We start from the raw sequence: 26,910 nt of genomic DNA, 5'->3' as shown, positions 1-26,910 counted from the left end.
TCATGCATCCAATCATCTCCAACTACTCTTTCCTGGGAACCTACCCTATGCCAAGCACCGAGGTATTGGAGACACAAAGATGTGGATCGTGTACACGGACCTCAGCCTAGTGTGGAAGATTAAGACTCCCGATGAAGCCTTCAACAGTGTGGCAGGTGCACTGGTAATCAGGATCCTCAGCTGGGGCACTATGGGCATTTGGGGTCAAATGACTCTGTTGGGCATGTCCTACACACTATAGGACATGCAGCAGCAACCCTGGTTTCATCAGCTGGATGCCAACAACACGTACTTATGCCGACGATCAAAACTGTCTCCCAACACTGCCAAATGTGCTCTGGGAGACAGAGTTAGCGTCCGGCTAAGGTCACTGAGAAGGACACCCAAGACACCATGAGCTAACAGGACACGCGTTCATAAGCAAGAGGCAGCTAAGGAACACTTCTCAGAGCACTTGCCACCTCAACACGTCTCAGAGGGTGGTATGGTGAAGACACGGCGGGGTTCCACGCAAAGGTGAGAACACAAGTAGTAAGGAAACAGGGGGCTGGAACATGGCTCCAAACCTCAGATAGGCTGGTGTGAAACTCAAGGCAGCAGTAGGCAGAGGCAAGGCTAGAGAGGGAGGCAGGGCCCAGAGGACGAAATGCCATGTTCTGGGATCTGGGTTTGGTTGAGGGACCAATCACTCTGGACGTGATTAGACCAGCTATGGCGAGTCTTTAACCTCTGGGAATTTTTGTCAAGGTTCTCAACAGAATTCTTCTCCAAGACAGTATTCCTGCTCTTTTGGCAATGGTAATCAGTGACACATCCTCCTGCTGATGACCGATCAATTGCTGGCATCTTTGTTTCCTACCCTGGCTCTTTACCCTCGTGCCAGGCGCCCTCCCCACGGATCCCCTGAGAGGCCCATGACCAGTTCTGCTCATGTCCCACCCAGCTACCTCAGCAGAGGCCCATGGCCACTCAATGTCCACTACTTCCCCAAAGCATTACACCTTACATCCAGAAAGTGCTAATCATCTCCCAGGCCACAAAACAACTGATCACTCCATCAACCAACTAGTCCCGAGAGCCTTCGCTTCCATGAAAGGTTAGCCAGATAAAGATTATTGTGTGGGGGCAGGATGGGGGGGGGGGGTGCCCTGGCCACACAGCCTGCCTGTCCCTGTAGAGGACACGCGTGATCTTGATCTCCGACATACATGTCCCTAAGAACCATCCCTGTTGCCCTTTCCACCTTCTGCCCTGCAGACAACAGGAGCTGACAGTCCTTCAACTCAAGAGGGGAGCCTGTGGCCCAAGCCTGGCCAATCAAATCCTCAGTCCCCGCCCCTACAGCCACAGGAGCAGGAGAACCAATCAGAGCCAGTGAGACTCCAGTGGTGGGAAGGGGGAGGAACTGAGAAATGAAGTTAACAGCTTGAAGCTGCTGTCAGTCACCCAAGCGAAAAACGCCCACCAGACACTGGAACCAACACAGAAGGAAACACAACCGAGCAGAGAAGGAGTCACGTGGGGAATGCCAGTCCAGCTCCTGCATCCCACCATGCCTGAAGTCCATCTCCACACCTTTCAGGACGGGAGCCATGAGATTCCTCTTCTTAAGCCAGTTTCAGTTATGCACTCCTTGCTTCTAGCAGCATTTTAGCTCTGCTAAAATCACACAGAACTAAGTTTACATTTTAAAAAAAATCTACATTGCAGAAAATGGGTTTTCTACACTTTCCACATATTACTTTTACTAATTTTGATATTTATTACACATTCCCTCAGTTTTATTTTTACACATAGCAAACTACATCACACCATGCTACAGTCATTAATTAAAATACTAAGAAGCTAATCAGACCATCATTTTCCCACTCACAACTCTTTTTGAAAAAAGGCTCAACAAATTACACCTTGCTGGTGGCACCTCACTCAGCCAGGTGCATGAAAAGCCTCAGACGGTGCTGTGCTGTTTGTAACAAAATGCCTTGGCCCCATCCTCACAGTAATAGCAAACTTGGCCCATACTGCCAACAGAAACTCAAAACAAAATATATGCGGTCTCCTGATTGTGGCGATATTCCCTCAATAGTAAAATAGTAAGCATCTGTCCAAAAAGAGCGACTTTTCCTGAATGCAAATGAAAAACAAATACACCCTAAGCAAGGGTTTTAAAAGTCTATCACACAAACACACACCACAAAACCGTCTGGGATCCAAAAAGCAACACGAACCAGGTCCTTTATAAAGTGGCACATGGAAATCTGAAAGAGTATGAGTCTAAAGAAGAAATTCTCTCTGGAGTTAAGAGGCTGTTCTTTTAACAGTCCATGGTGAGCGTGGACAATACTTGGTCTTTGCGGACTTGAATTCAAGTTCACGAGTATGGCTCCCTGCCTTTCACTACTGCAGTCACGAGACGGACACAGACGGAACCGCCCAGTTATCCAGCCGACTCTTTTACATGGGCTAGGGGAAGTAATACAAACACAAAACCGCCCCCACCCCCCTTAAGAGGTACAGAGTGCCTGGCCAGAAGAGGGCCTCAAGGGGAATTGTTTTCAAACCCTAAGAAGGACATCCGTTGGCTTTCCCTATGCCTATCCACCCTGCCAGCATGCTCAAGGTCAAGGGCAAATACTCTGTCCAGATGGAAAAGCCAGGCCCATGCACCTCTCACACAGGCCCCAGCTTGAGAGCTGCCTGCTCCCTAAGGTGCCCGCCAATGCGTGTGAATTCATTACTCGCTGGTCGAGACATCGTGACAGCATTAAATCAACAGGTAAATATGCAGTTGAGGCCGGGCTTCCCAGAAAAGAAAAAGTGTTAGATAAGATCCAAGTGCTAAAGTATTAGAGTAACCAAGAGGGAGAGAGAAGTCATTTACTGTACAACCGGGATGCGGGCCGATTTTTGCAACCCTAGATCTATTCTTTAGGACGTATTCATTAAGAAGAGCAAAGCGCTTTCCAGAGCAGGAAATGTCAAGGACGTGGATCCCCGCCCCCCTCTCTTTCTGGGTGGCTTAAAGTCTTGAGCTCGAAAACTATGTTTGTATCATGATCCTAAAGAATAAAGAGGAAATGTGTCTTTCTGAGTCTAAGGCACGGAGCAGGCACCCCAGGCGGCAAGCAGCAGAGCGCCACAGGACCAACAAGCCTCACACCTACCGTGAACAGGGAGAACAGCATCCAGGTGGCAATCATGACTTCGGCCTGCCTCACTTACACCTGAGCTTGCGAACCGGCTGCTCCGACGGCTTGCCCCGTCTTCCTTTCTTCCGCTGGAGCGCCGAGGGAAGGACACGGCCCCAAGCCGGGTCACAGCGTTTCAGGGGAAGCGGCGGTGAACCTGCATCCCGCCCCTGTGTGAGCTCGTACCTGGCGGACGCTGCCCCAGGAAGCAGACACTGTGCAACGTGAACCGGCCCGACTTCTCCGATTCAAAGGTACGGTTTGGAACCATGTTAGGGCCTCCAAGGGCAAACGAAACGGGAGTCGAGTGTATTTATTTTTACACAGCTAGCAATGATCAGATTACATTTTATCAGATCAGTTATGATTCAACAAGTGCTAGCTGCAGTTGGCTGAATTCAAGTGGAATGGGATAAGAAGCCTGGTGTCAGCTGGGCTCAGCTCTTGTATCTTTTATTAAGCCGCGATGATTTTACTTTGTAACATAAACGCCAGCCAGTGACCTTTTTAAGACTTTGTTTTTCCCCTCCTGTAAAGCTGTGACCCTCTGCAACAAGGAAGAGTCACTGGACTGTGTTTACAGTGGAGAGAAGTAACTCTATTGGTTCAGACAAAGGCACCTTCACAGGAGAGGAAGAAAACCTGTTTGGCAAAGCAGCAGGTGCGAAAGGGCCCGGCATCTGGGGAAAGTGATACGGGATGACAAGCACATAACCCCCGCCTCCTAGACACGAGTCAAAATCCTACTGAGAACTGTATTCAGGAAGAACTGGCTTACCCTGGCCTATTTTTAAGAGATTTGGGATACAAACATGGGGAAATTATGCTCCTGGCACTGGCTGGGAGGACTGGCTCTTTGCTTCTAAGGACCTGGGGGGGAAACCTCGTGACCTCGTTCTGGCCAGGGGAGCTGTCCATCATTTACCTCCAGCTCAGGACTTACGGCATCCATATCCAACTCATCAATGGAGGTCTTATTTCTGCTGCTTTTTACATGCTTTCTATTGTCCATAGAGATCATTTTCATTCTGCTAATAAACATCCAATCAGGGGCCGGCATTGTGGTACAGCGGGTTAAGCCATCACCTGTGACACCAGCATTCCATCCCATATGAGCCCAGGGTTCGAGTCCTGGCTACTCCATTTCCGATCCAGCTCCCTGTTAATGCACCTAGGAAAGCAGTTCAAGTGAAAACAGCTCAAGTCCTTAGGCCCCTGATGCCCATGTGGGAGACCAGATATAGTTCCAGGTTCCCAAACTCTGACCTGGCCAAGCCCCATCATTGTAACCATTTATGGAGAGGACCAGCAATTTGGAAAATTCTCTCTCTACCTCTCTCTAGATCTGTTACTCTGCCTTTCAAATAAATAAGAAAATCTTTTAAAGTATGTAATCAGCCACATCCAGTCATAGCTTCAGCCCCCATTTCTTTTTTTTTTTTTTAAGATTTATTTTATTTATTTGAAAGACAGAGTTACAGGGAGAGGTAGAGCCAGAGAGAGAGAGAGAGAGAGAGAGAGAGAGAGAGGTCTTCCATTCTCTGGTTCACTCCCCAAATGACCACAATGGCCAGAGCTGTGCCGATCTGAAGCCAGGAACCAGGAGCTTCTTCTGGGTCTCCCACATGGGTGCAGGGGCCCAAGCACTTGGGCCATCTTCTACTGCTTTCCCAGGCCACAGCAGAGAACTGGATCAGAAGTGGAATAGTCGGGACTCGAACCGGCGCCTATATGGGATGCCAGTGCTGCAGGCCGGGGCTTTAACCCACTGCACCAGAGCACCAGCCCCTCAGCCCCATTTCAACAAAGGGAATCTGAGGAGGCAGTCTCATGAACGCATCCACGATTCAACAACTCATCTGATTTTCCTTTCTGACCTGCTTCCCACACCAGCCTCACCAATGCCTTCCCTCCCTACCGCTCCCCATCCTACAGCCACACCTGCCTTTCACGGGCCAGTCTGGTCCTGCCCCAGGGCCTTTGCATATCTGCTGCTCCCTCTTCCCTAGGTGATCTTTCCTTACTTGAGCACTGCCTAAGAGAACTTTTCGGCGATGATGGAAATGTTCTGTCCCTGCACTGTCCATGCTGGTAGCCAGAAATCACATGTTGGTATTGGCTCCTTGAAAGTGCCTAGTGTAACTGAGCACTTGATTTTTCAAATTGTATCTAATTTAAGTGCAAATCTAAATAGCTACACGTGGTCAATGAGACCACCTCGGTTGCTACAGCTACAGCTCTTCATTTGTGCAGCACTTCTTTTTTTTTTTTGATCATTCAGGCCTCAGCACAAATGCTGCTTCCTCCGAGAAGCCCTCCCCTGCTCATTGCCTTTAAGTAGCCTCCTCACCCCATGCTCAATCTTCTTCCTTCTCTGTACTTGGCACCGCCTGCAATGATTGTGTCTGTGTCCCTCTGCTAAGATGCAAGGTCCCTGAGGTCTTACTCATGGCTGTCTCCCACCGACCCAGCGCACTGCCTGGCATACGGCTGACACTTAGGACATAGCTGGAATGACCGACGCATGAATTCATTCACTTGGCCCCACTGCTTCCGGGAAGGGATGGAAGAAACGGAGAGACCACCCCCCCAGGCAGCCTGGCTACTGAACGGCTTCCATCAGCACTCTGCCCCAAGGAACCAGGCCCGCAGCTCGCTCACAGCTTCCAACTCTGCCAGGAGGTGAAGGTGCCTCCAAACTCGGATCCTGAGGTTGGAGACCCAGAAGCCATGCCTTAGGATTCCTGTAGCAGGAGTGGGTTAGAGCCACCTCTGAACAAATGGCCAAGACCCTGCCGGCCTGGGAACGAGCTGTGTCAAGCAAGAGGCACGGGGCAGTGACCAGGACAGACAAGGTCCTCCGGCCCCCTGGGAAGCCCCACCTCTTGGCAGAGACATCAGCAGTATCCAGATGACACATTTGTTCCGGGACCTTGGGTTGGCCTGACCTACAAGAGGACACCTCCCTCGGCCAGGGTGGCCAAGGAGGGCTTCCTGGAGGGAGAGCTGGTGGATGAGGCTTTCAGCAAAGGAGAGCGAGCCACGCTAGACAGAAGGGCTGGCATGGGCTGGGGGTGGGGACCGGCTATCGCAAGCAGGGAGAACAGCAGGAGCAAGGACGTGGAGAAGTGAAGTGACATCGTGTTTATGGCCAACTCCAAGCACTGGGTTTCACAGGAGTGGCAGGACAGAGGGCAGAGCAATGGGTCTCAGGTCACCCAGGCCTGGAAGGCCAAGGACCGACAGTCTTCTTCTTAGGCAGCTTTAAGACGGATGAAACGATTACCTGGCTTTTAATGATCTTCACGACCCCAGCCATGTCCTGGTGGTGAAGCAACTGGGAAGGAGCATCACACTTGAGACGAATGCATTATGCAGCACAGGGGTGGAAAATACGGCCTCCCGGTCCAGAGGCCTGGAGGCATCAGCCAGGCCCAGTCAGATGGCTGCCAGAGCCGGGCTGATACGGTCACGTCATTTAGCCTATGTTAACAAGCCACTGCCTGTGCAATCGCCCACACACACAGGTGCACCTGTCTGTGGGGTCATGACCCAAGGCCCCTGGGGTACAGCTGCATTAAGCAATGGAGCCACACCAGGAAATGCCACCTTGGAAAGGCAGCCAATGGTGGCCAAGTCATTCTGGGCAGCTTTTCATGGAGCTATCCCTATGCAGGGCGGGGGGGGGGGGGGGGGGGGCGGTGTCTGGTCAAGCACAATTTAGATTCAAATACAGCAAACATTTAGTGCCTATTGTTTGCTCCGGTACTCTCACAGATCCCTCAGTTAGCATCTCCTTCAAAAATCACAGTAATAAACATTTTTTTTTTCTTCTTTTTTCTTTTGACAGGCAGAGTAGACAGTGAGAGAGAGAGAGAGAGACAGAGAGAAAGGTCTTCCTTTGCCATTGGTTCACCCTCCAATGGCCGCCACGGCCAGCGCACCGCGCTGATCCGAAGCCAGGAGCCAGGTGCTTCTCCTGGTCTCCCATGCGGGTGCAGGGCCCAAGCACTTGGGCCATCCTCCACTGCACTCCCTGGCCACAGCAGAGAGCTGGCCTGGAAGAGGGGCAACCAGGACAGAATCTGGCGCCCCGACCGGGACTAGAACCCGGTGTGCCGGCGCCGCAGGCAGAGGATTAGCCTATTGAGCAGCGGCACCAGCCAATAAACACATTTCTTAACAAGATGAAGACCTGGTATCCTGTCCAGACAGCTACACACAGAGATTTTTTATATTCCAATTAATCATTACCTCCAGTGCATACAAATGCATATGGCACGCACATACTTTTTAAATCCAAGTAGCTGTAAGGGTCACACTATCAAACAGTCATCCCACCCTTGTACTTCTCAGTCTTACACAAGTTCTAACTCTTCTGTAGTTATCTTCTATGGAATTTACTATGCTTTCCTAAATAAAGTATTTAGGTTATGTTTTTTTATCAGCATTATCCATCAAGTTCCCCTCTTCTTGTCTTCCCAGTATTTTTATTTTCCTCGGAAAATTCAGTTAATTTTTCTTCAATGTGTTTATTTTTAGGATCATGTGAATTTTGTAAACCAATGACCTAAGAAATCGAAGCGTACTTCATGGAGAATGGAATTAAAAGGTACGTTTAGCCTGGCATTATGGTGTAGCAGCTTAAGCAACTGCTGGGGATGTCCACATCCTATATCAGAATGCCAACCCAGTTCTAGCTCCTCTGCTTCAGATCCAGCTCCCTGCTAATGCGCCCTGGGAGGCAGCAGGTGATGACCCAAGGGCCTGGACCCCTGCCATCCACGTGGGAGGCCCAGATGGAGTTCAAAGCTCTGGGCTTCAGCCTGGCCCAGTCCTGGCTGTTGCAGGCATTTAGGGAGTGAATGAGCAGATGGAAAATCTCTCTCTCTCTTTCTCTGCCTTTCGAGGAGATGAAAATAGACGAACGTGAAAAAAAGAAGTTTATTTTGGTAGAAAAACATTCTGAAATCCACTCAATGTTTGTTCATAACGTGCAATTTTCTCTGAACTTTTTGAAGGCCTCTGGCAGAGTGTTGGTCCCCAGCTGCATCAAGAAGGCTTCGGGGACTGGGGACTGGTTGAGCAGGACAGCCCTACCCCAGGTCTCTCAGAGAAGCAGTAGCCTCACCGGAAACAGGCACTGTCCAGAGCCTCTGGGCCCAGTAAGAGGAGCCCTGGTGGGGCTGCCACCTGCACTGCTGGCATCCCATATGGGCGCCAGTTCTAGTCTCAGCTGCTCCATTTCTGATTCAGCTCTCTGCTATGACCTGGGAAAGCAGTGGAAGATGGCACAAGTCCTTGGGCCCCTGCGCCCGCATGGGAGACCCGAAAGCAGCTTCTGGCTCCTGGTTTCAGATCGGCACAGCTCTGGCCGTTGCGGCCAACTGGGGAGTGAACCAGTGGATGGAAGACCTCTCTCCCTCTGCCTCTCCTTCTCTCTCTGTGTAACTCTGATTTTCAAGTAAATAAATAACTAAACCTAAAAAAAAAAAAATCCAGGAAAGTAGACAGGAAAGCAGGAGGAACTCCTTTGGCTTGGGCTGGTCTACCACTGGAGACTGAGGACTGGTCTTGGTGGAAAGACCCCTGAGGAAGGCGGTGCTGGGGTCTGGATTTCCCACCCCTCCAGGGTCCTCTCAGCCCCGGGATTTGCTGTGCCATGGTCACCTTCATAGAAGGTTGGCCCAAGCAGTAAACGCAACACTGAACCCTGCTGAGCCAGAGAGCAGATGTGGGATGTTCTATTTTAAGAACACGACCCACTAAGACAAACAGACTCCTAAAAAAGGAATACGTGATTATAGGCAACTCACAAGCCGCAGTTCTGGGCCCTGCCTTTCCCTGTCTTTTTGACAATGTCCACTCCAAAACATAAACAAAGATAATTGCCAATGAAATGCTCCGGGGTGAGTTGTGAATTTTTTTTGTCCTACGAAAAATATCTTGGGTTCATCACTTTGCAGAGAGGAAAACCTTCAACTTGAACACATTTATTTTTCCAAACTACACATTTTCTAGAAGACTCTAGAAAATGAAGCATCAAAAAAATCACCTTCTCCCATTTACTGAAATCTTTCTTTGTGCAAGACCCCAAAGCACACTAATAAATTGAAGAAGTGCCTCTTCCTCCTGATTGGAGTCCCTTTAAACATGTGTTTTTTTTTTTTTTTTTTTTTTTTTTACAGGCAGAGTGGACAGTGAGAGAGAGAGACAGAGAGAAAGGTCTTCCTTTAGCCGTTGTTTCACCCTCCAATGGCAGAGGTGGGCCAGGCATCATGGCCCAGTGGGTTGTGGCCTTTTGGGAAGGGAATCTGCGACTGGAAGAGCTCTTTCTCTCTGCCTTCCAAAGAAACAAATAAATTTTTTAAAAGATTAATTTATTTATTTGAAAGGCAGAGTTACAGGAGGGCAGAGGCAGAGAGAGACAGAGAAGTCTTCCATCCGCTGGTTCACTCCCCAATTGGCCATAACGGCTGGAGCTGCGCCGATCCAAAGCCAGGAGCCAGGAGCTTCTTCTGAGTCTCCTACACAGGTGCAGGGGCCCAAGGACTTGGGCCATCTTCTACTGCCTTCCCAGGCCATAGCAGAGAGCTGGGTCGGAAGAGCAGCAGCCAGGACTCAAACCAGCGCACATATGGGATGCCGGCACTGCAGGCAGCGGCTTTACCCCCTATGCCACAGCGCCAGCCCCAACAAATAAATCTTTTTTAAAACATTTCCTATCTTTAAAAAATACTCGGGAGGAATTAGAACTAACTTCCTATCTCAACTCTAAGATGAAAGTACACTGCACGTCCTCACTCCCCGCTGTACGTCAGAAAGATACAAGTACTTCCAGTCCACATCCACTGCACAGCACAGCCGGGACACACGGGGGCACTCCACCAAGCCCGCACCTGGGAAATGTATTTCTTGCCAGGCTAATGCAGAATAAATCATTGAAGACCACAGAGCCCGACTTCTGAAAGAAAACATCTTTATGCAGCCCAGGCTGAAATGCCCACGGCAGCACCTCCAATTCATCACCGAATGTCCTAAGTGAAGATGCTCCCCGCGGCGGCTCTGGCTGGCCGTCCTCCTCGTGGGCAAAGCAGAGCCAAACGTCCTTCAGCCTAAGGTCCTTCAGCCTAAGGTCCTTCAGCCTAAGGGTCGGGAGGCCGCCCCTGCCATTTCCTTCCATGAGGAAGGTTCTTGGAGCAAGCCCACCAGCGGCTCCACAAGCTGATTCCTGTCTAGATTACAGGGCAGCTTGTTTACGCTGCGAAGAATAAACGTTAACTGTGGGAGTCAACAGCCGTGCAGTGCAGGTGAGATATCTTCCTAATTAAAACAAAGGCTTGTATTAAGTATCCTCAGTGCAAGAGAATGAAAATAAAACAGCAAACTGATATATATATATATATATATATATATACACAGAGACTATCTGAAAATATTTTTAATATATATTTGGAGATAAAAGCTTTTTTGGCCCCCCAACCCACTTTTTAAAATTTTATTTTTTTATTGCAGAGAGTTACAGAGAGGGAGGGAGATGGAGAGGGACAGACAGAGAGGTCTTCCATCCACTGATTCACTCACTCCCCAGATGGTCACAATGGCCAGGGTTGGGCCAGGATGAAGCCAGAAACCAGGAACTTCTTCTGGTCTCCCACATGGGTGTCAGGGGCCCAAGTACCTGTGCCATCTTCCACTGCTTTTCCCAGGCCATTTGCAGGGAGCTGGATCAGAAGTGGAGCAGCTGGGACTCAAACCAGTGCCCATATGAGATGCCAGTATCCCAGAGGGTGGCTTAACCCTCTATGCTACAACATTGGCCCCACAACCTGCTTTTAATATCACTTCAGAACAAGTGAAACAAAGCAAATTTAAAAAAAAATCACAGGTGCTAAATAAAAGTCATTTTTAAAAAATAGAGGAATATATGACTTCATAAAAATTCACCCTGCAGCTGGCAAAAAAAAAAAAAAAAAAAAAGGTAAAAGGGAGCCCCAAGCAACAATGGAGTAATCTGATCATGACAGGTGCCAAGGTCAATGTCAGTTTACTAAGCAGCCCACAAAAAGTGGCTCAACACACAAGTCAGAGGTGGCCCCTGCCATCCTGTCTGCTGCACACTTCTGAACATGATGGGTGCATAATCTGAGAAATTCCCATCTTTGCTGAATAAAGTACACCTGCCAGAGAAAACTCAAGATATAATATCATCAAAGGAGACAGTCCATAGGTTTCTGTTTAATACTACTCTCTCCAAAATGGAGTATAATGCAGCAACCTGTAAGATTGTATTATTGCCAGTTTTACCCTCTCAAAAGCAATCTGAAAATATGTCTCAGAGGTCTCTAGAGCTATGCCAAACTACCCAGGATTTCTACTTCCAGGTTTCTGTCAAAGGGAGATAATCATGGATACGTAACAAAAACATCAGGATAAGGATGTTCATGGCAGCATTGTTTATACAGGCAAAGACTGAAGCCACTTAAATCATGCAGCGTAAGCTGTTAGGTAAAATTCAGTGGACTGTTTAGTAGCCACTAAAGACAATGTGTGGAAAACAGACAAATTTACATGCAGGCACAGGGGACAAAACAGCCGGCCTGGGCTTCTCACAAAGACCCCTGAGCCATTGAGGAATTCCAGCCAGGGCAGGCCGGAGAGACAGAACATGGAGATCACAGGGTGGGATTCTGCACTGGACCCTGATTGGGGTCAAAAAGCCAAAAAAAAAAAAAAAAGTGCTAGTAAGTGTATTTTGGAGAAAGCTGGCAAAATTTTAAATAACGTTTATATTAGATAGTGGTGATTCATGTCAAATTTCCTGAACTTTATATCACTGTTGTGGCTGTATAAATAGAAAGGGGTATGTATCTACAACTTACTTTTAAATGCTTCATAAAAAATTATATTGGCCTGGGAACCTGAATTGACTTCTTGGCTCCTGGCCTTGGTCTGGTCCAGTCCCAGCCACTGTGGGCATTTGGGGATTGAATCTGTAGACGCAAGCTCTTTCTGTCTCCCTCTCTCAAATAAGTGAATAAAATTTTCTAAAAATGGAAAATTATAATATACATCTATAATATTCACTATACAGAGATATGTAATATACATATCTATGAAGAGAATGGAAGCAAATATGAGAATGGTGAAGGGAATACAAAAATTCCTTGCATTATTATTTTTTTAAATTGTCATCTTATTTGATAGGCGAAGAGAGACAAAAATCATCTTCCATCTCTTGGTTCAGTTCCCAAATGCTCACAATAGCCAGATTCTGGTTCAAACCAAAGCAGAAGCTGGGAGCTCAACTGGGGTCTCCCACACAGGTGGCAGGGACCTGAGTACTGGGACCACAGCTGCTGCCTCCCAGGGCGTGCATCAGCGGGAAGCTAGACTTGGAAGCAGAGCCAGAACTGGAACCCAGGCGCTCAGACATGGGATGTAAGTGGCCCAAATGGCATTGTAACCACTGTGCAAATACTCACCCCTTCTGGGTCTCTCATGAGGGTGGTAAGAACCCAATTAACCGAACTATCCCCTCTGCCTCCCATGGTCTGCACCGGCAGGAAGCTGGAGGCAAGAAGAAGTGGAGCTAGGAACAGAACCCAGGCACCAAACTGGGACAGGGACGTCTTAATCACTAGGTCAAACACCTGACCCTTGTACAACTCTCACAACTCTTCAGTAACCTTAAAATGATGTCAAAACAAAAAAGCTAAAATCCATATCCGACATTCTACTACATTGGGAAAATGCTTACGCTAGAGTGAGTGAAAGCATTAGGACCCCAAGATGCCACACTCAGCAGGACGCCTCAAGAATGAGGAGGTATAAAGATTACATTTTAGAAAGAAAGAAGCCTAACTGTCACCAAGTGTGTGTTGTTTCTGAGTGGTGAGATTCTGTTTGTAGGGTTCTTTTTTAAAAAATTATTTTTATAATTTTAAAAATCTACTTTGCACATTATTTTTATAATCAAGTGCAAAGGGGAAATAGTAGAGAAAATTATACAGTTTTACGAATCAGATAAACATCTGAGTCAATCTTCCAACACTTCTTATGCACTAACTTGGTATTTCAAGTCAATGGAATTTGAACATGAAACAGCTGGGCCCTAAACAAATTAAATCCTGTTTATAGCAGCAGCAACATCGTATTAGTGAAATTACTTTTCCACCCAAATCTCAGAAGGGCAGCGGGAGACTAGGGACTCAGTACAGGAGAAAGCTGGCACTCCAAGCTTCAGGCAGAATTGTCTCAAGACTGCCAACTTGCAGAATTCATTAAACAATAATTTGCCAGCTTAAATAACTGTGCCTATACCCAAAAGCATGTTCTTCCAATTCATTTCTTATAACATTTTCTGTTCCAAAAATTAGAATACTATACAGTATGTGTGTGCGTGTGTGCGTGTGTGTGTATATGATTTTTTTAGAACCTCTGGAGGCAGCTGCACACATAGTGCCCCATTGTTACTAATACTTCAATGTACAATTCGTAAAAATAAAGACATTTTCCTACCTAACTAAAGTCCAAGCCTCAAAATCTTGGAATTGGCATGGACAGAATTGTACCATCTAAACCACAGACCCCATGCAAATTCCAACAGTTGTCCCAGTGAAGTTCTTGCCAGCAAAATGGTCCAATCCTGGGTCCCATCATTCTCATGTCTCCGGTCTCCTTCAATCTGGGACATAGTCTTCTGTGTCTTTCACGACCCTGACACTTTTAAAGGTTACAGACCCGTTATCTTGTCCCTCAATTTGGGATTGCCTGCTATTTCCTCATAATTAGATCTAAGTTAGGTATTTATATGGGAATATTACAGTTTGTAAATTAGAGTGCAGATATTGTAATTCTTCTCTGAGTGCCTTCTCAAATGGCACACAATGCCCATTGGTCCAATCACTGCTGGTACTGAGTTTGAACATTTGGTTAGGGCCATGTCTGCCAAGTTTCTCCACTGTGAAGTTACTATGATCCCTTTGCAATTAATTTATAATTTTGTAGAGGAGACACAAGAAGCTGTATAAACATCCTGGTGGAACAATATAGGAAAATTTTAATGCTAAATAGTGATCAATATTCAGCCTGTACCCCCCCCCCAAAAAAAAAAAAAACTAAGAGCTCTTCATAATATATATGTTAGTTACCTTTAAGAAGCACAGTACCTCAGGGATGAGAGTTTAGTGCAGTAGTTAAGATACAGCTTGGGACACCAGCACCCTGAATCAGAGTTGCTTGGTTTGAGTCCCAGCTCCACTCTCGCTTCCAGCTTCCTGCTAGCACGCACCTGAGGAAGCAGCAGGTGGTCGACTCAAGTACTTGGGTCCTTGCCAGCCACGTGGGAGACTTGGATAGAGTCCCAGGCTCCTGGGCTTCCACCTGGCCTAACCCCAGCTAGCCTGGGCATCTGGGAAGCAAACCAGTGGGTAGAAAAATGTCTTTCTCTCTCTGTCTTTAAAAAAAAAAAGAAAGAAAGAAATTTAAAAGAGGAAGGCAAGCAGACAGGCAGGAAGGGAGGGAGGGAGAGAGGGAGGAAGGGAAGGAGGGAGAAAACAAAATACAGTACCTCTAAAATGATTTTCCCAGAATTTGCACAGAGAAAAGGTTTTTGGGGGAGAATTCCTATAAGCTAGAAGTGCAGTTCTCCAAAGATAAATGTACTTTTATTTGCACAAGTTACAAGAAGGGGTGACATTTAGATGTGCAACCTACCATCCCTGGGCAAATTTTCAAAAATAAATACGATTTGTCTTCTAGTGATATGCTCAGAGTTGGCATCTAAAACACGTTCCTGACTCATTTGAACTGTCATGTTTGTAACTTAAACAGCAGGCCAGGCTGACTCAGGCCTGAGTGTGCAGATCCCATACAGAGGTGTGACACAGAAGGGCCTCAGGTCTTTGCAGAACCATCAAAGCCGTCAGCCACGGCGACTCTCAGGTCACGAGGCTCGCGTCACGCGTGCCAGCTGAGAGTTCTCCCGGGAGCTCCCGCAGGACAGCGACCTGCAGCCTCCCTGTCCCGAAGGCTTTGTGTTGTCTGAAAACACAAGGGCAGGAGTGACGCACTCTGGCCGGGACTCAGACTCGCTCGTTAGCGTGGACCTGCACGCAGACACAGCTTCAGGGCTTCGCGCACAAGACTCCTCCTGTGCTTGAGCACGCGCGATGAGCTTACCCCAAGAGAAACGCACAGGCGGATGTGACCACCGTCCTGTCTCTACCTGCCAAGCACACTGGTCAGCACCTCCCCTCAGGCAACACGTACCTGTGTGGGTCTGGTGCTGTGTGAAGCTTCTAAAATTATACAGTGACGCATTTCTCGTCTGTCAGCACCTCGGATGTCCATTTTTCTGATGAAATGATCCTCTTGCAAGAACCGAAATGGAGCGGACAAGCAAAACTAGGCAAGGAAGGAGGGGACAGCAAGCTTGCTGCATTCTCAGGGCTGCCGCAGGACACAGGACAAGGAATTGCTCTCAGGCCCAACTCTGGCCTAGAGTGACCCATCCATTCCAAGCCATGGTGGGCAGGGGCTCCTCGTGGGCTTCTGAGAGGCTACGTTAGCCCACCTGGCCCTGGAGTGCAGGTGCAAAGAGCTCTGTGGCAATGAGTCCTCTGTCCACCACGCTGGACAACCCATCGTCCTTCTCTCCTGGGTCCCCCAGTTCATGAATCACTGCTTGCGAGAAGCGAGAATTTACTTGGTAAATCCAAGAGCATCATGTAAGTGCCAGCCCTTGAAGGCTGCGGTGGAATCTCGCCCTCACAGTGGGGGGAAAGACAAAAGGAGGAAGGATGGGGACAGAGCCAGGGAGGGGTCGAAGGAAAGGTCAAGGAAGGACCTTTAACCTTAACCACCTCCTTGTCCTCACTGCCGCTGCCCTCCAGCGAGCCCTCCCTGGCCCTGGGCCACTGCGCCCACCTCCGGATCCAGCCTCCCGATTTCGGTGAAATCTGACAAAACTTTTCAAAAATGTCCTCATCTTTTTGCCTTAAGAGACGGTTTCTTGATAGGACATCTGAATGCACAGCACCTGGGGCCAGTGTCGTGGTGCCACTGATTAAGCCATAGCCTGTGACGCAGGAATCCCCTGTGAGTGCTGTTTTGCGTCCTGGCTGCTCCACTTCCGATCCAGCTCCCTGCTTAGGCACCTAGGAAGGCAGAAGAAGATGGTCCGAGTACTTAGGCTCCTTGCACTCATGTAGGAGACCTGGATGGAGTTTCAGGATCCTGGCTTCAGCCTGGTCCAGCCCCAGCTGTTGCAGCCATCTGGGGAGTGACCCAGTGGATGGAAGACCTCTCCTCTCTCTCTGTAACTCTATTTTTCAAATAAATAAAATAAGTCTTAATAAATAAATGAATGAATGGATGGTACCTGACTCTTTCAGAGGACCGTACTGTCAATAGCCAATGCCATGCCACATGGAGGTGGTAGAATTTGTTCTTCTGACTTTTCCGTTTCTTTATTTTCCTGTTTTTATCTAGGTGGCAAGACTAATAAGATGCCTCATCATAAAACTGTGCAGACAAGTGAAATAGAGGAGACGCATCTGCAGTTTTAATGAAACACGATCAATCCTGAAAATGTATACAGAGATGTATATTACCACGTAGGACAGGAAGTTGTAGATTGAGTTCAGCTTCACTTAAGTGTCAGTTTCCTTTTTTTCAATATTTCAAAATACATCAAACAAACAAGACTTAACCTGCTACTTTTGGGGGTAGGAAATTGAGTAGAGTCCCGTGAAAAATGGTGAAGGCAAATTTTCTTATTTTTTTTCTTCCACTTCCTCCTGCCTCTTACCTCTGCCCACAAAGAGTCTGCAGATTGCCCACAGTCTTATGCATGCTATTTCCCTGGGTATGGAGTTGTATTCATGCAAAGAAAATTGGTGAGAAAGAAAAATTGGAAAGTCCAAGCAAAAGAAAAATATGATCTGATAACCCACCCTTCGCTATCTCACTAACACTCATGGACTGCACTATCTATAAATATCTAATGGCAAGAAAATTATAAGTAGCCAGATTTTTTTTTTTTTTTTACTTACGGCAATCTTGTTTATTGATAACCATGTCATGGAAACAGTACATTAGGACCAGCAATCAACACAGCACAAACATCTCCAAACCCCGGCCCCACCCCAGTGTCTTACCAATTGACAATACTACCGTTAGGCTAAGGGAAGTTGAGAGATGAAGTTTTAGCCGAAACTGCCCCACAAGAAACAATGACAGTGCTAAGTAATCCGAAAATGTGCCCATTTTCTATCAGTGAGCAGGGCAGTTTATGCACAAAGATTCTCAAGCTAAAAATAATTGATGGTCAATGAAAGATAACCGGAAGGAGGGGTCTCAGGAGCCACATCCCAGCCAGCTGGGCAGCAACAGGTTGGGAGAGAGTGAGCCGAGCTCTGCACCGTCAAAGACGTCACAGGTTCTGAGGAGCTAAGGTGGCTGACAAGTAAGCTGAAGGCTTTCCAGAGTCAGAGGGCACCTGCTTAACAATAACAGCATGCAGAGCTCTATTCCTGCTCATCACAGCCTTGAGAGAAGAAAGTAGACATGGGAGACCTAACCGAAACACCTGCAAAGATTTTACTTTTATGCACGACCTGGTTAGATCTACCGGCTTCCTAGCAGTTACCCTCTGTACTAGGTTAAGCCAAATGAAATTCCCAGTCTCTGGCCACTCTGACCTACAAAAACGGCAAGTTCAGCGTGTGCTCCGCTAAGTTCATTGATTTCGAATTCTAATCTTACAAGGTGAGTGTTATTATTCCCAATTACAGTCAGAGAAACAGAAGGGACAGAGGAAGGCTGACATGCCCGGGCTCCCAGGGACACCAAGTAGTGCCATGTCTGGTCCTTAGTCTCACAGACCCCAAAGTGGAGGACCCCTCCCAGTGGTCCAGCCTGGAGTCATGTGGGTTAGCTCTGGCAGCTGAAGACGTTCTAAGTCAGAGTCATCCCAGGTACTCTGTTAACTTTCAAGATAGATTTTCCACCACCACCCAGCTGGTCACATTGACCAAATGACAAGGGTCTTCTGATCCATAAAACTGAGAGCATCGGACTGAAGAACTCAAAAGGTCCCTTTCTCATCTTTGGAAATTTGAATGATAGTTAAAAACATAATAAACAGAATTTTTAGTTTTTGAAAACCATGGTTATTTTTAAAGTTGCCAATATTCTTTGCAGACAACCCATAATATGGAAACATTTGAAGTACGAGGGGAAAGTCTCCCCACTCCCCTCCTAACTTTGGTGACCTGTGTGCATCTGGAATTTTGCCAGGTCAAGTGCGTGACCTTGAGCCATTCACCAAGACTCACCTCAGAGCCTCAGTTTTCCCGTGTGCAAAATGGGACTGGATGATGTGGGCTCCCGGGAGAAGAGGGTAGCAATGCAGGTGAAGGTGTCTCCACAGTGGGTTTTGAGTAGTGTTGCTCTGCTAGGAGTCCCAGTCACATGCTCCCTCCCCTGCCTGGAGGTCACCAGGCCACCCACTGGGTGGGGAGCCTGCTTCCTCTCCCAGGTCTCACTGTTCATCCAGCAAGCAGCCTCCCTGAATGAGTCAGTGCCAGAATGGGTGGGCATCCTTGAGCTAATCAAGGGACATCAGGAACACGGAAGCAGCCACCTGATTATGATTCAACCAAAGGAAAAGTTGTTCTCGAACTCTCTCTGAATCACGTTTGCTTCACTCCTGATCAAATCAGACCAGGTGGAAACCGGTGCATGTGGGTGACTGCTGGGAGCCACTTCGGTGTAGTGTTAGCTAGTGCCAGCTCAGTGGTCCCCCAAAAGACAAAGGCTCTGAGCAACAGGGACCATATGGAGACTGCTCAGCACCTCTCGGTCTGCAGTTCTGGCATGTATCCCACATTTTTAGAGTTAAGAAGCCGAAAGGCAAATGCACACGCCATCTAATGTTAGCACCAGCAGAAGTCCACAAGATCATGTAGTGACTCACACGCCAGGAGACGGCCAAACGCTCTGCTCCCTCTGGAACACGGAACCTCAGCAACAGGCCACAGGGATGACACGCTGGCCTTAACATACTAGAAATGCACCTGTCTCACCATCAGAGGACACGTCTCTCCTGTTCCCAGGACAAATGTTTTGAAGTAACAGGCATGCATAAACAACATTATCAATAGTTTTGAAAACCATTCAATATTCATTCAACTATTCAGTAGATTTGAAAACTCATCTGCAGTCAATTCATTTGCTGGGCAATGATCAGGAGATGAGAAATCGATGTATTAAAGACTTAGCCTGCATCAGCCACTTTGGATTTATTACTGCAATTACTCCTTAACAGCAAAGCTAATCATAGGTTACCATTAGCCCCATCATGCAGTTTACAAAAGCAAGGCTTTGAGAGGCAGAATAACTTGATTTTCTGCCCCCCCTCCTTTGCTGGGCTCTTAGCCTACAACCTCTTCTTCTAGACACTGTAACCTTTGACCGTGGTGAATTTGTAGATTGTTCTTTGGCTTCAGAAAATACAACATTTTGCAAATTGAGTCAGGGTGTCCCTGAGAAACACCAGCTTTGCTTCCTACTGTCCTTGCCATACTGTGAGACCCTCCCTTGGTGAACAACCCTGCTCTCTAACAACGAATGGCTCAGTTGTTGCTGGCACCTCATTGAACTAGAGGGGAGCAAACCATGTGAAGAGCTGCTCCCTTTTAACCAAGCACTAACCTTGCCCTCACTCAAAAGCTCTCAGGCCACGCCCAGAACCAGCCAACAGAGCAAGCAGTTCCCATGGCACCTCATTATTAGTAGGCTGTGCTTCCAAGCCCAATGTCATTCCCCCTGGGACTATGCCATGACCCAAACCCCTTATTTCCATGCTGTCCCCTTAAATGGGTGGTAGAGAAGCCTAATCAAGAAAACAGGAAAAGAACAAAAAACACAAAATCAGCCAAGTACAATCTGCTGGAGACTTCGTTCTACTTAACTAATCCATCACAAAAGTTTACTTAAGGAACATATAAAGCCCAAAGGGATTATACATGCCACGTGATTCCATCTGCCTCAAGTTCTACTGATTCTCAAAATTATGGACTTACCCCCCCCCCCAAAAAAAATCTGGAAACTTCTCCCTTGTTAAATCCTCACTTGCCTAAGATCCACACAAGTGGTATTTCAACCATGGCGACCTTATCATTCTCAAGAGATCTGGGTGAAAAGCAAAGCATCGAAATTTAACTAGACAAAATGAACCTCCGAGTTTCATTTTTGCTTTTACAGGCAAATATGAAAATGAACGTGAAGGCAGAGCAACATGCCTTCCCCACTTGGCCAGACTGTGCCACTGTCAACACCAAAGACATTCTGGATCCGAAAGGCTGGTGGACAACACTGGAATAACACAGGAGGCATAGAGAGAGCCTGCAGGAGGTATCCGAGGAGCCTTGAACTCATCCTTGCAAACCTCAGAAGGTGAAGCCGGAAACCACTCCGTGTAACCGGCATTTGCAGGGAAATCTGCACTCATAGCGGTAAACAAAATGCAAAGCAACATCTCAAGGGAAGCTGAGCCTTTGCTGTTTTCTCTCACACACAATATTAGCTTACAGCTTAGCAACAGCTGGGTGGAGGAGGAAATTCCTCTGTTCACACCCACCCCCCTCACATGTTTTTTAAAGAGGACCACGTACAATGCATTAAGAAAAAAATCTATTGTTGGGGTCAGGGAGACTCACATGTTTTTTTTCTCCAGGCTAATAATGGATTCAACTGCCTTGAAGTCAATGAACTCGGGTAGGGAAACAGCAAGCCAACAGGCGCAATACTGCACAGGCCATATCCTGTGTCTCCAGCCCCCATTCCAGAAGGCCTCGGGGCACGCTGATTAGCAAAAGGTTGCACTCAGCAAAACAATTCAAGTACTTGGAAGTTTAAGGCCTTTTCCTAATTATAACTAGAAAAAAAAAAAAAAAAAAGAGTACCTCGAACACCAAGGTGAACATAGTGTAAATATGAAGTCCCTTACCCCAAGAAGAGCCATGAGAGCAGGGTCCACCCAAGGGACTGCAGCCCGGCACCCCACTCTCCCTACAGTCCAGAGAGGGGGAAAGCCACCTCCCTCGGCAGTCAGAGGCGCTGGCCTACGTGAGGATGACTAACGGTCATTCTCCTTCCTTCCCAGTGATAAGAGCACTGAGTCACTTTTACTCTGATTATCAATTCTCTGATAAAAGCAAATGAAGAGCTTTTTCTTGATTGTGAGTCTCTAAGCCTGGACAATACCTTTGTCACTTGTGGACACTAACAGACTCTGAAGAGGGAGGAGAAGTGAGGCAGACAGAATAGGGATCTTGACTACTCACAGACCTACAGCAAACACAGACACTGGCGCGGCTGATCAGAGGACAAGAACAAGAACTGACAAAGAGTGCACGTGACCGACACGTAGTGGGTGGTCCATGGCTTACTGTTTAAGTACTGAGGGCCACCCGTGAGCCCGGCTCTCTGGTGAACCCTTTACCTTCATTTTCTCATCTAACCCCTCCCCCCAACAACTGCAGGAGGCATTGCACCCATCTTATTTTTTAAAAAGATTTATTTATTTATTTGAAAAGCAAAGGCACACACACACACACACACACACACACACACACAGAAGACAGAGTAATCTTCCATCTGCTGGTTTACTCCCCAAATGCCTCCAACAGCCAGATGAGGAAATCAAGGCTTTCACAGTGTCAATCATGCACCCAACGTAACACGGGCAGTCAGCGACAAAGCCAGAATTGGAGCTGGAGCTGCCCAGCTCCAGAATCTGCACTCTCTACAAGCTTCTTTGCAAATGCACAACTATGCTGTTGAAACACACCCTCAACTGAGTATTGTTCAACTTCCTTTTCCGTATTTTGTTCTTTGTGTCTTTGGCAGAAAGAGGGAGCTGGGGTACTCTTATCTTCTGAAGACCTCACCGAGGGGCTGTATCCTAAAAGCAATGGCAAGACAAAAGGTAGAAGTAACTCCAGCACCCACTGATGGGTAAATGGCTAACAAAAATATGAAAGGCACACACAGTGGAATATTATTCAGCTTTCAAAGGAAGGAAGTCTGGACACATGCCAGGGAATGGATAAACCTTGCTGACATTATGCATAGTCAAAGAAGCTGGCCACACAATACAAATGCTGTGTGACTGCACTGAGTTCCTACAGCAGACGACTTCCCAGAGATGGGAGATAGAGTGGTGGTTGCCGGTGCTTGGAGAAGGGGTGTAGGGAGTTACAGTTTAATGGCTAGAAGAATTTCAGTAATTTGCAGGATGAAAGGGTTCTGTCATGACCTGATGGATGGCGGTGATGGTTGTGCAACCATGTGAATTGTGCTTAATCCTAAGAACCGCATGCTTTAAAATAGTTCAAGATGGCAAATTTTTAATGGAAATTTTATCAGAATTAAACCTCAAAATAAGGGAAGGGCAAGCGGTTGGTGCAGTGATGAAGATAACGGTTTAAGATGTCTGCATCCCACATCAGAGGGCCTGGGTTCGGGTTCCAGCTCCACTTCTGATCCCAGCTTCCAGTGATGCACACCCTGGGAGGCAGCAGCTGATGGCTCAAGTACCTGGATCCCTGCCACCCACTTGGGAGCCACGGATTGAGTTCTCAGCTCCCAGCTTCACCCTGGGCCAGCCCTAGCCATGGCAGGCATTTGGGGAGTGAACCAGTGGATGGGAGGTCTGTCTCTCTGTGTGTGCTTCTCTGCCTTTCCAAAAAAAAAAAAATAAATAAATAAATAAATAAAACTATTATAAATGGCAAAAGCTAGAAGAACAGGTGTCTGTCATGGGGCCGTCAGCGGAAGTCCTGCTGCTGTCCCATCAAGGAACTGGACCTCTACCAGTCATCCTGCTGGTGTGACACCAAAATCCACTTACAGGGACCGGCCACACAAGCTGCCACCTCTGTTTCCACAGCCTGGCCACCCACAGGTCACCCTCGGAGCAGGATCTCTCCAATAGTGGCAGCAGAGGAAACACCGAAGTCTGAGACCTCGGCAGGCATGGCTTCCTGCTCCAGAGGCTGGCCCTGGGGAGCAGGCTGGTATATGGCACCAGAATGCCAGGAAGACACGTCTGAGACTCTCTCCTTTCCCTCATCACGGAGCCACTAAAAATACAGGGGCTGGCAATGGTTTGCACCTTGGAGCTGTGCCGAGCCAGCACCCACTGGCAAAGGAAACATCACTGGGCCATGAGATCGCCCGGGATTCCTTTGATGACAGAGGTGTGGTAATGAAGGAGCCACCCAGGCCCAGCGCCAGCCAGCTGCCCTGGCAGCAGACAAAAGTCCAACTCACACCTTTTCCTTTCAATCCTAGGCCTGGGGCCTCAGCTGAGGGCACACCGTTCACCACCCTGGCTTGGATCATGGGTTGCTCTTCAAGTGAATAGGACTCTTGGGCCCTCCAACACTTTCCGAGCCAAGCATTTCACTGCTAGGTGTGGTCAAGCTCTGGGCTGGGCTCAGAGGTCTGAGAAGCCAGACATGTGCCTTGGAGGAAAAAGAACACATCACCCTGTAAGGTCTGACTTTCAAAACCCACTCTCCATGAGCATTTTTCCAATCATAGGCAATGTCTTCTTCTTTTACCTTTTCTCTTTCCTCCTTAGGTAGGCAGCCAGGCTCAGAAGTGCTTGCTTCTGCCATCTGGTATCTACAGTCACGGTTCCTTCCTCCTGACTTCTGTAAAAATCTAAACCATGAACAAGACTACGCAGGGTGTTCAGAAAGGGCCCTTTCTCTCTCCGCTCCTGGGTGTTGCTACTGTCTTCCCTGGACGCTCCTAAAGGACTTGGCGAGACTCCAGAGAGGAAGGATTCGGATTCTAGGCACCAGGTTCCCAGACTACCAAAGATTCCCATATCCTGCCCCATGCTGGCATGGACTAGCAGAGCCTCTAACTTGATCGTGTGGACAGAAAGTCAAAAGTACCAGGCACGTGTTATGGGCTTCATTGTTTGCCTCCCCCAATTCCCTCAGTATCTCAAAGTCACAGTACAGGGTACCTGAGTATCGTGGGGGACCTGACTCAGGATCCCCCGTAAATGCAAAAATCCATGACGATCAAGTCCTTTATATGCAATGGTGTGGTCGGTATTTGCACATCCTCCACATACAACCTCCCTGTTCTTTAAATCTTCTCTACATTACTTATAATACATAATGCAATATATATACTATGTAAATAGTTGTTTTGTACAGTTTATGGAGCATTACAAGAAAAATGTCTGCATATTTTTTTTTGACAGGCAGAGTTAGAGAGAAAGGTCTTCCTTTTCCCGTTGGTTCACCCCACAAGTGGCCGCTACGGCCGGCGCATTGCAGCCGGTGCACTGTGCCGATCCGAAGCTAGGAGCCAGGTGCTTCCTCCTGGTCTCCCATGCGGGTGCAGGGCCCAAGGACCTGGGTCATCCTCCACTGCACTCCCGGGCCACAGCAGAGAGCTGGACTGTAAGAGGTGCAACCAGGACAGAATCCAGTACCCCGACCAGGACTAGAACCCGGGGTGCCAGCGCCACAGGCGGAGGATTAGCCTAGTGAGCCGCGGCACTGGCCTGCATATGTTCTTTTTACATGCATTTTTTTTTCCCAAATATTTTTGATCTGCCCTTAGTTGAGCCTGCAGATTCAGAATCCACAGATATGGAGAGTCAGCTGATTTGGAGATAGGGACTTTAAAGAGATAATTAAATGAAAGATCTTCCTTTAAAAAAAAATACTCGTTATTTATTTAAGAGGCAGAGAGAGATGGATAGATAGAGAGCAAGCTCCCATCTGCTGGTTCACTCCCTAAATGCCCATAATGGCTGGGGCTGGACTAGGCGGAAGCCTAGAGCTTGGAATTCAATGCAGGTCCCCCACATGTGGGACAGGAACCCAAGAGCTTGCACTATCACCTACTGCTGCCCAGGCTCTGCATCTCAAACAAGCTGGAATCAGGTAGTTCAATGAAGGATACAGGTGTTCTAACTGGCGACTTAACTGCTAGGCCCAACACCTGCACCTAAAGGGAGGTCTTTAGGGTAGATTCTAATCCAATGACTGCTGTCCTTATAAGAGGAGGACATTTAGGGGCCGGCACTGTGGTGCAGCAAGTAAAGCTGCCAGTTGGAGGGCCGGCATCCCATATAGCTGCCGGTTCAAGTCCTGGCTGCTCTACTTCTGATCCAGCTCTCTGCCATGGCCTGGGAAAGCAGCAGAAGACAGCCCAAGTCCTTGGGCCTCTGCCCAAGTCTCCACATGGGAGACTCAGGATCTCCTGGCTCCTGGCTTTGGATTGGCACAGGTCTGGCCCCTGCAGCCATTTGGGGAGTGAACCAGCAGATGGAAGACCTCTCTTTCTACCTCTGTCTATCTGTAACTCTGCCTTTCAAATAACAAATATTAAAAAAGAAAAGGATATTTGGCCACAGACTTCAGAGAGGAAAGATGTCGTAAAGACTAGGGGAAAAATGGCCATCTACAGGCCAGGGAGAGAGAAAGCTGGCACAGAAGACTTCCTCACAACGCTCCAAAGGAGCCAACCTGCCCACACCTTGACTGTGGTCTTCCAGCCTGGGAGAAAATACATGTCTGTGTTTACGCCACTCAGCCTATGGGCCTTTGCTATGACAGCCCTAGCAAACTAACACAACACGTGCTGGGAACCACAGGTGTTGGATGGCTCCCATCCCACAACCTAGCACCTTTCCAAACCTTCAGGACCTGGATAGAAGCAGAAGCTAAGTGTGTTCCAAAAATTACTGAAGTTAAATTTTATGTTAGCCAGACAGGTTGAAGAATTGGAGACAAGAATTAATTTATACAAGTTTTAAAATGCCATGTGTGGTTTTTGAAAGCTCTTCATGGACTTAAGAGTCATACCCCCGGCCATAGGGAGGGATAAGGCAAGCTTACTTTGTATTAAGTACTAACAAGACAGAATTAAAAAGACTAAGTGTCTGTCTATAAAAGCCGGGTAAGAGTGATTCAAATTTTGGCGCTGCCAGTGGCTACGTGCTCTTGCCCTAAACCGCCAGGCCTCAGTTTGCTCTGTAACAACAGCAACAACAAAATCCTATTCATGGTATCTCCTTCTGAGACTGTTCTGAGTGAGGTTAGATGCGACAACTTATATATGGCACTCAGGGTAGGGGCTAGCTGTCGAAGTAGGAAGCAGCTTAGACTCACATGAACCTCAAGAGTTGCTGCCCTTATGGAAGATTGAAATCACTGAAAACAATGTAAAAATGAGTGCTTTTTTCAAAGTTGTACCCTTCTGAAAGAAGCTGGATCACCACTTGTGGATGAAAATGGGCCCATGTGAAAAGTTCAAAGTTTGCCCGTTTATGCCCCTATTGTCTTCTGTTCTTCTCTGTTCAAACTCTGTCCTTGCTTTGCAGGCACTGCTCATAAAGCCTGTATTTGAGTGTTTGCAGCAGCCAGTTGTGGGATGATTACTGCCAGCATTCTCCAGGCACACTTTGTAAGGCATTATTTGTCATAAGTCTACTTTGGTTCCTAGCCTTGTCTAAAACATCTATGTCATGGACCACATCCAACTCAGTAGAAAATGATTGTTATAATACTAACAATTAAAGAAAGCAGGAGGACACAACAGTACCGAGGGAAAATGCTGCTTCAGAATCCTGGACCTGAGAAAAAGCACATTGGATCAGCAGTCAAACCAGACAGCA

At 47.7% G+C, this 26,910-nt stretch overlaps 1 protein-coding gene and 1 long non-coding RNA gene across 25 annotated transcripts in view; one reads left to right on the top strand and one right to left on the bottom strand.

Moving 5' to 3' along the window:
* Positions 1-26,910, bottom strand: part of PALM2AKAP2 (PALM2 and AKAP2 fusion) — a 593,877-nt gene that overhangs the window by 69,635 nt on the left and 497,332 nt on the right. For 3 of the 16 annotated variants that reach the window (XM_089300053.1, XM_070047236.2, XM_089300248.1), the window contains exon 1: positions 3,165-3,304. In XM_089300053.1, coding sequence (XP_089156179.1) covers positions 3,165-3,200 — 36 coding nt within the window. In that variant the 5' untranslated portion in view covers positions 3,201-3,304. 16 annotated transcript variants of the gene reach the window in all.
* LOC149128852 (uncharacterized) overlaps positions 1,783-26,910 on the top strand; it is a 35,290-nt gene continuing 10,162 nt past the window's right edge. The window contains exons 1-6 of one of the 9 annotated variants that reach the window (XR_016211287.1): positions 1,783-2,776; positions 3,093-3,442; positions 3,726-3,849; positions 7,731-7,800; positions 10,111-10,498; positions 16,683-18,358. This is a non-coding gene — a long non-coding RNA (uncharacterized LOC149128852). Of the gene's footprint in view, positions 2,777-3,092; positions 3,443-3,725; positions 3,850-7,730; positions 7,801-8,209; positions 9,562-10,110; positions 10,499-12,514; positions 16,555-16,682; positions 18,359-20,459; positions 26,700-26,910 lie in introns of those variants that run through there. The other 8 variants (XR_016211280.1, XR_016211286.1, XR_016211279.1 and 5 more) reach the window with 8 other exon arrangements.

Source organism: Oryctolagus cuniculus, chromosome 1 (assembly GCF_051225735.1).
Source record: "Oryctolagus cuniculus isolate XC-2025 breed Fujian yellow rabbit chromosome 1, ASM5122573v1, whole genome shotgun sequence".
In the NCBI taxonomy this organism is placed as follows: Eukaryota; Metazoa; Chordata; class Mammalia; order Lagomorpha; family Leporidae; genus Oryctolagus; species Oryctolagus cuniculus.
This window is presented reverse-complemented; position numbering and strand designations above follow the sequence as displayed.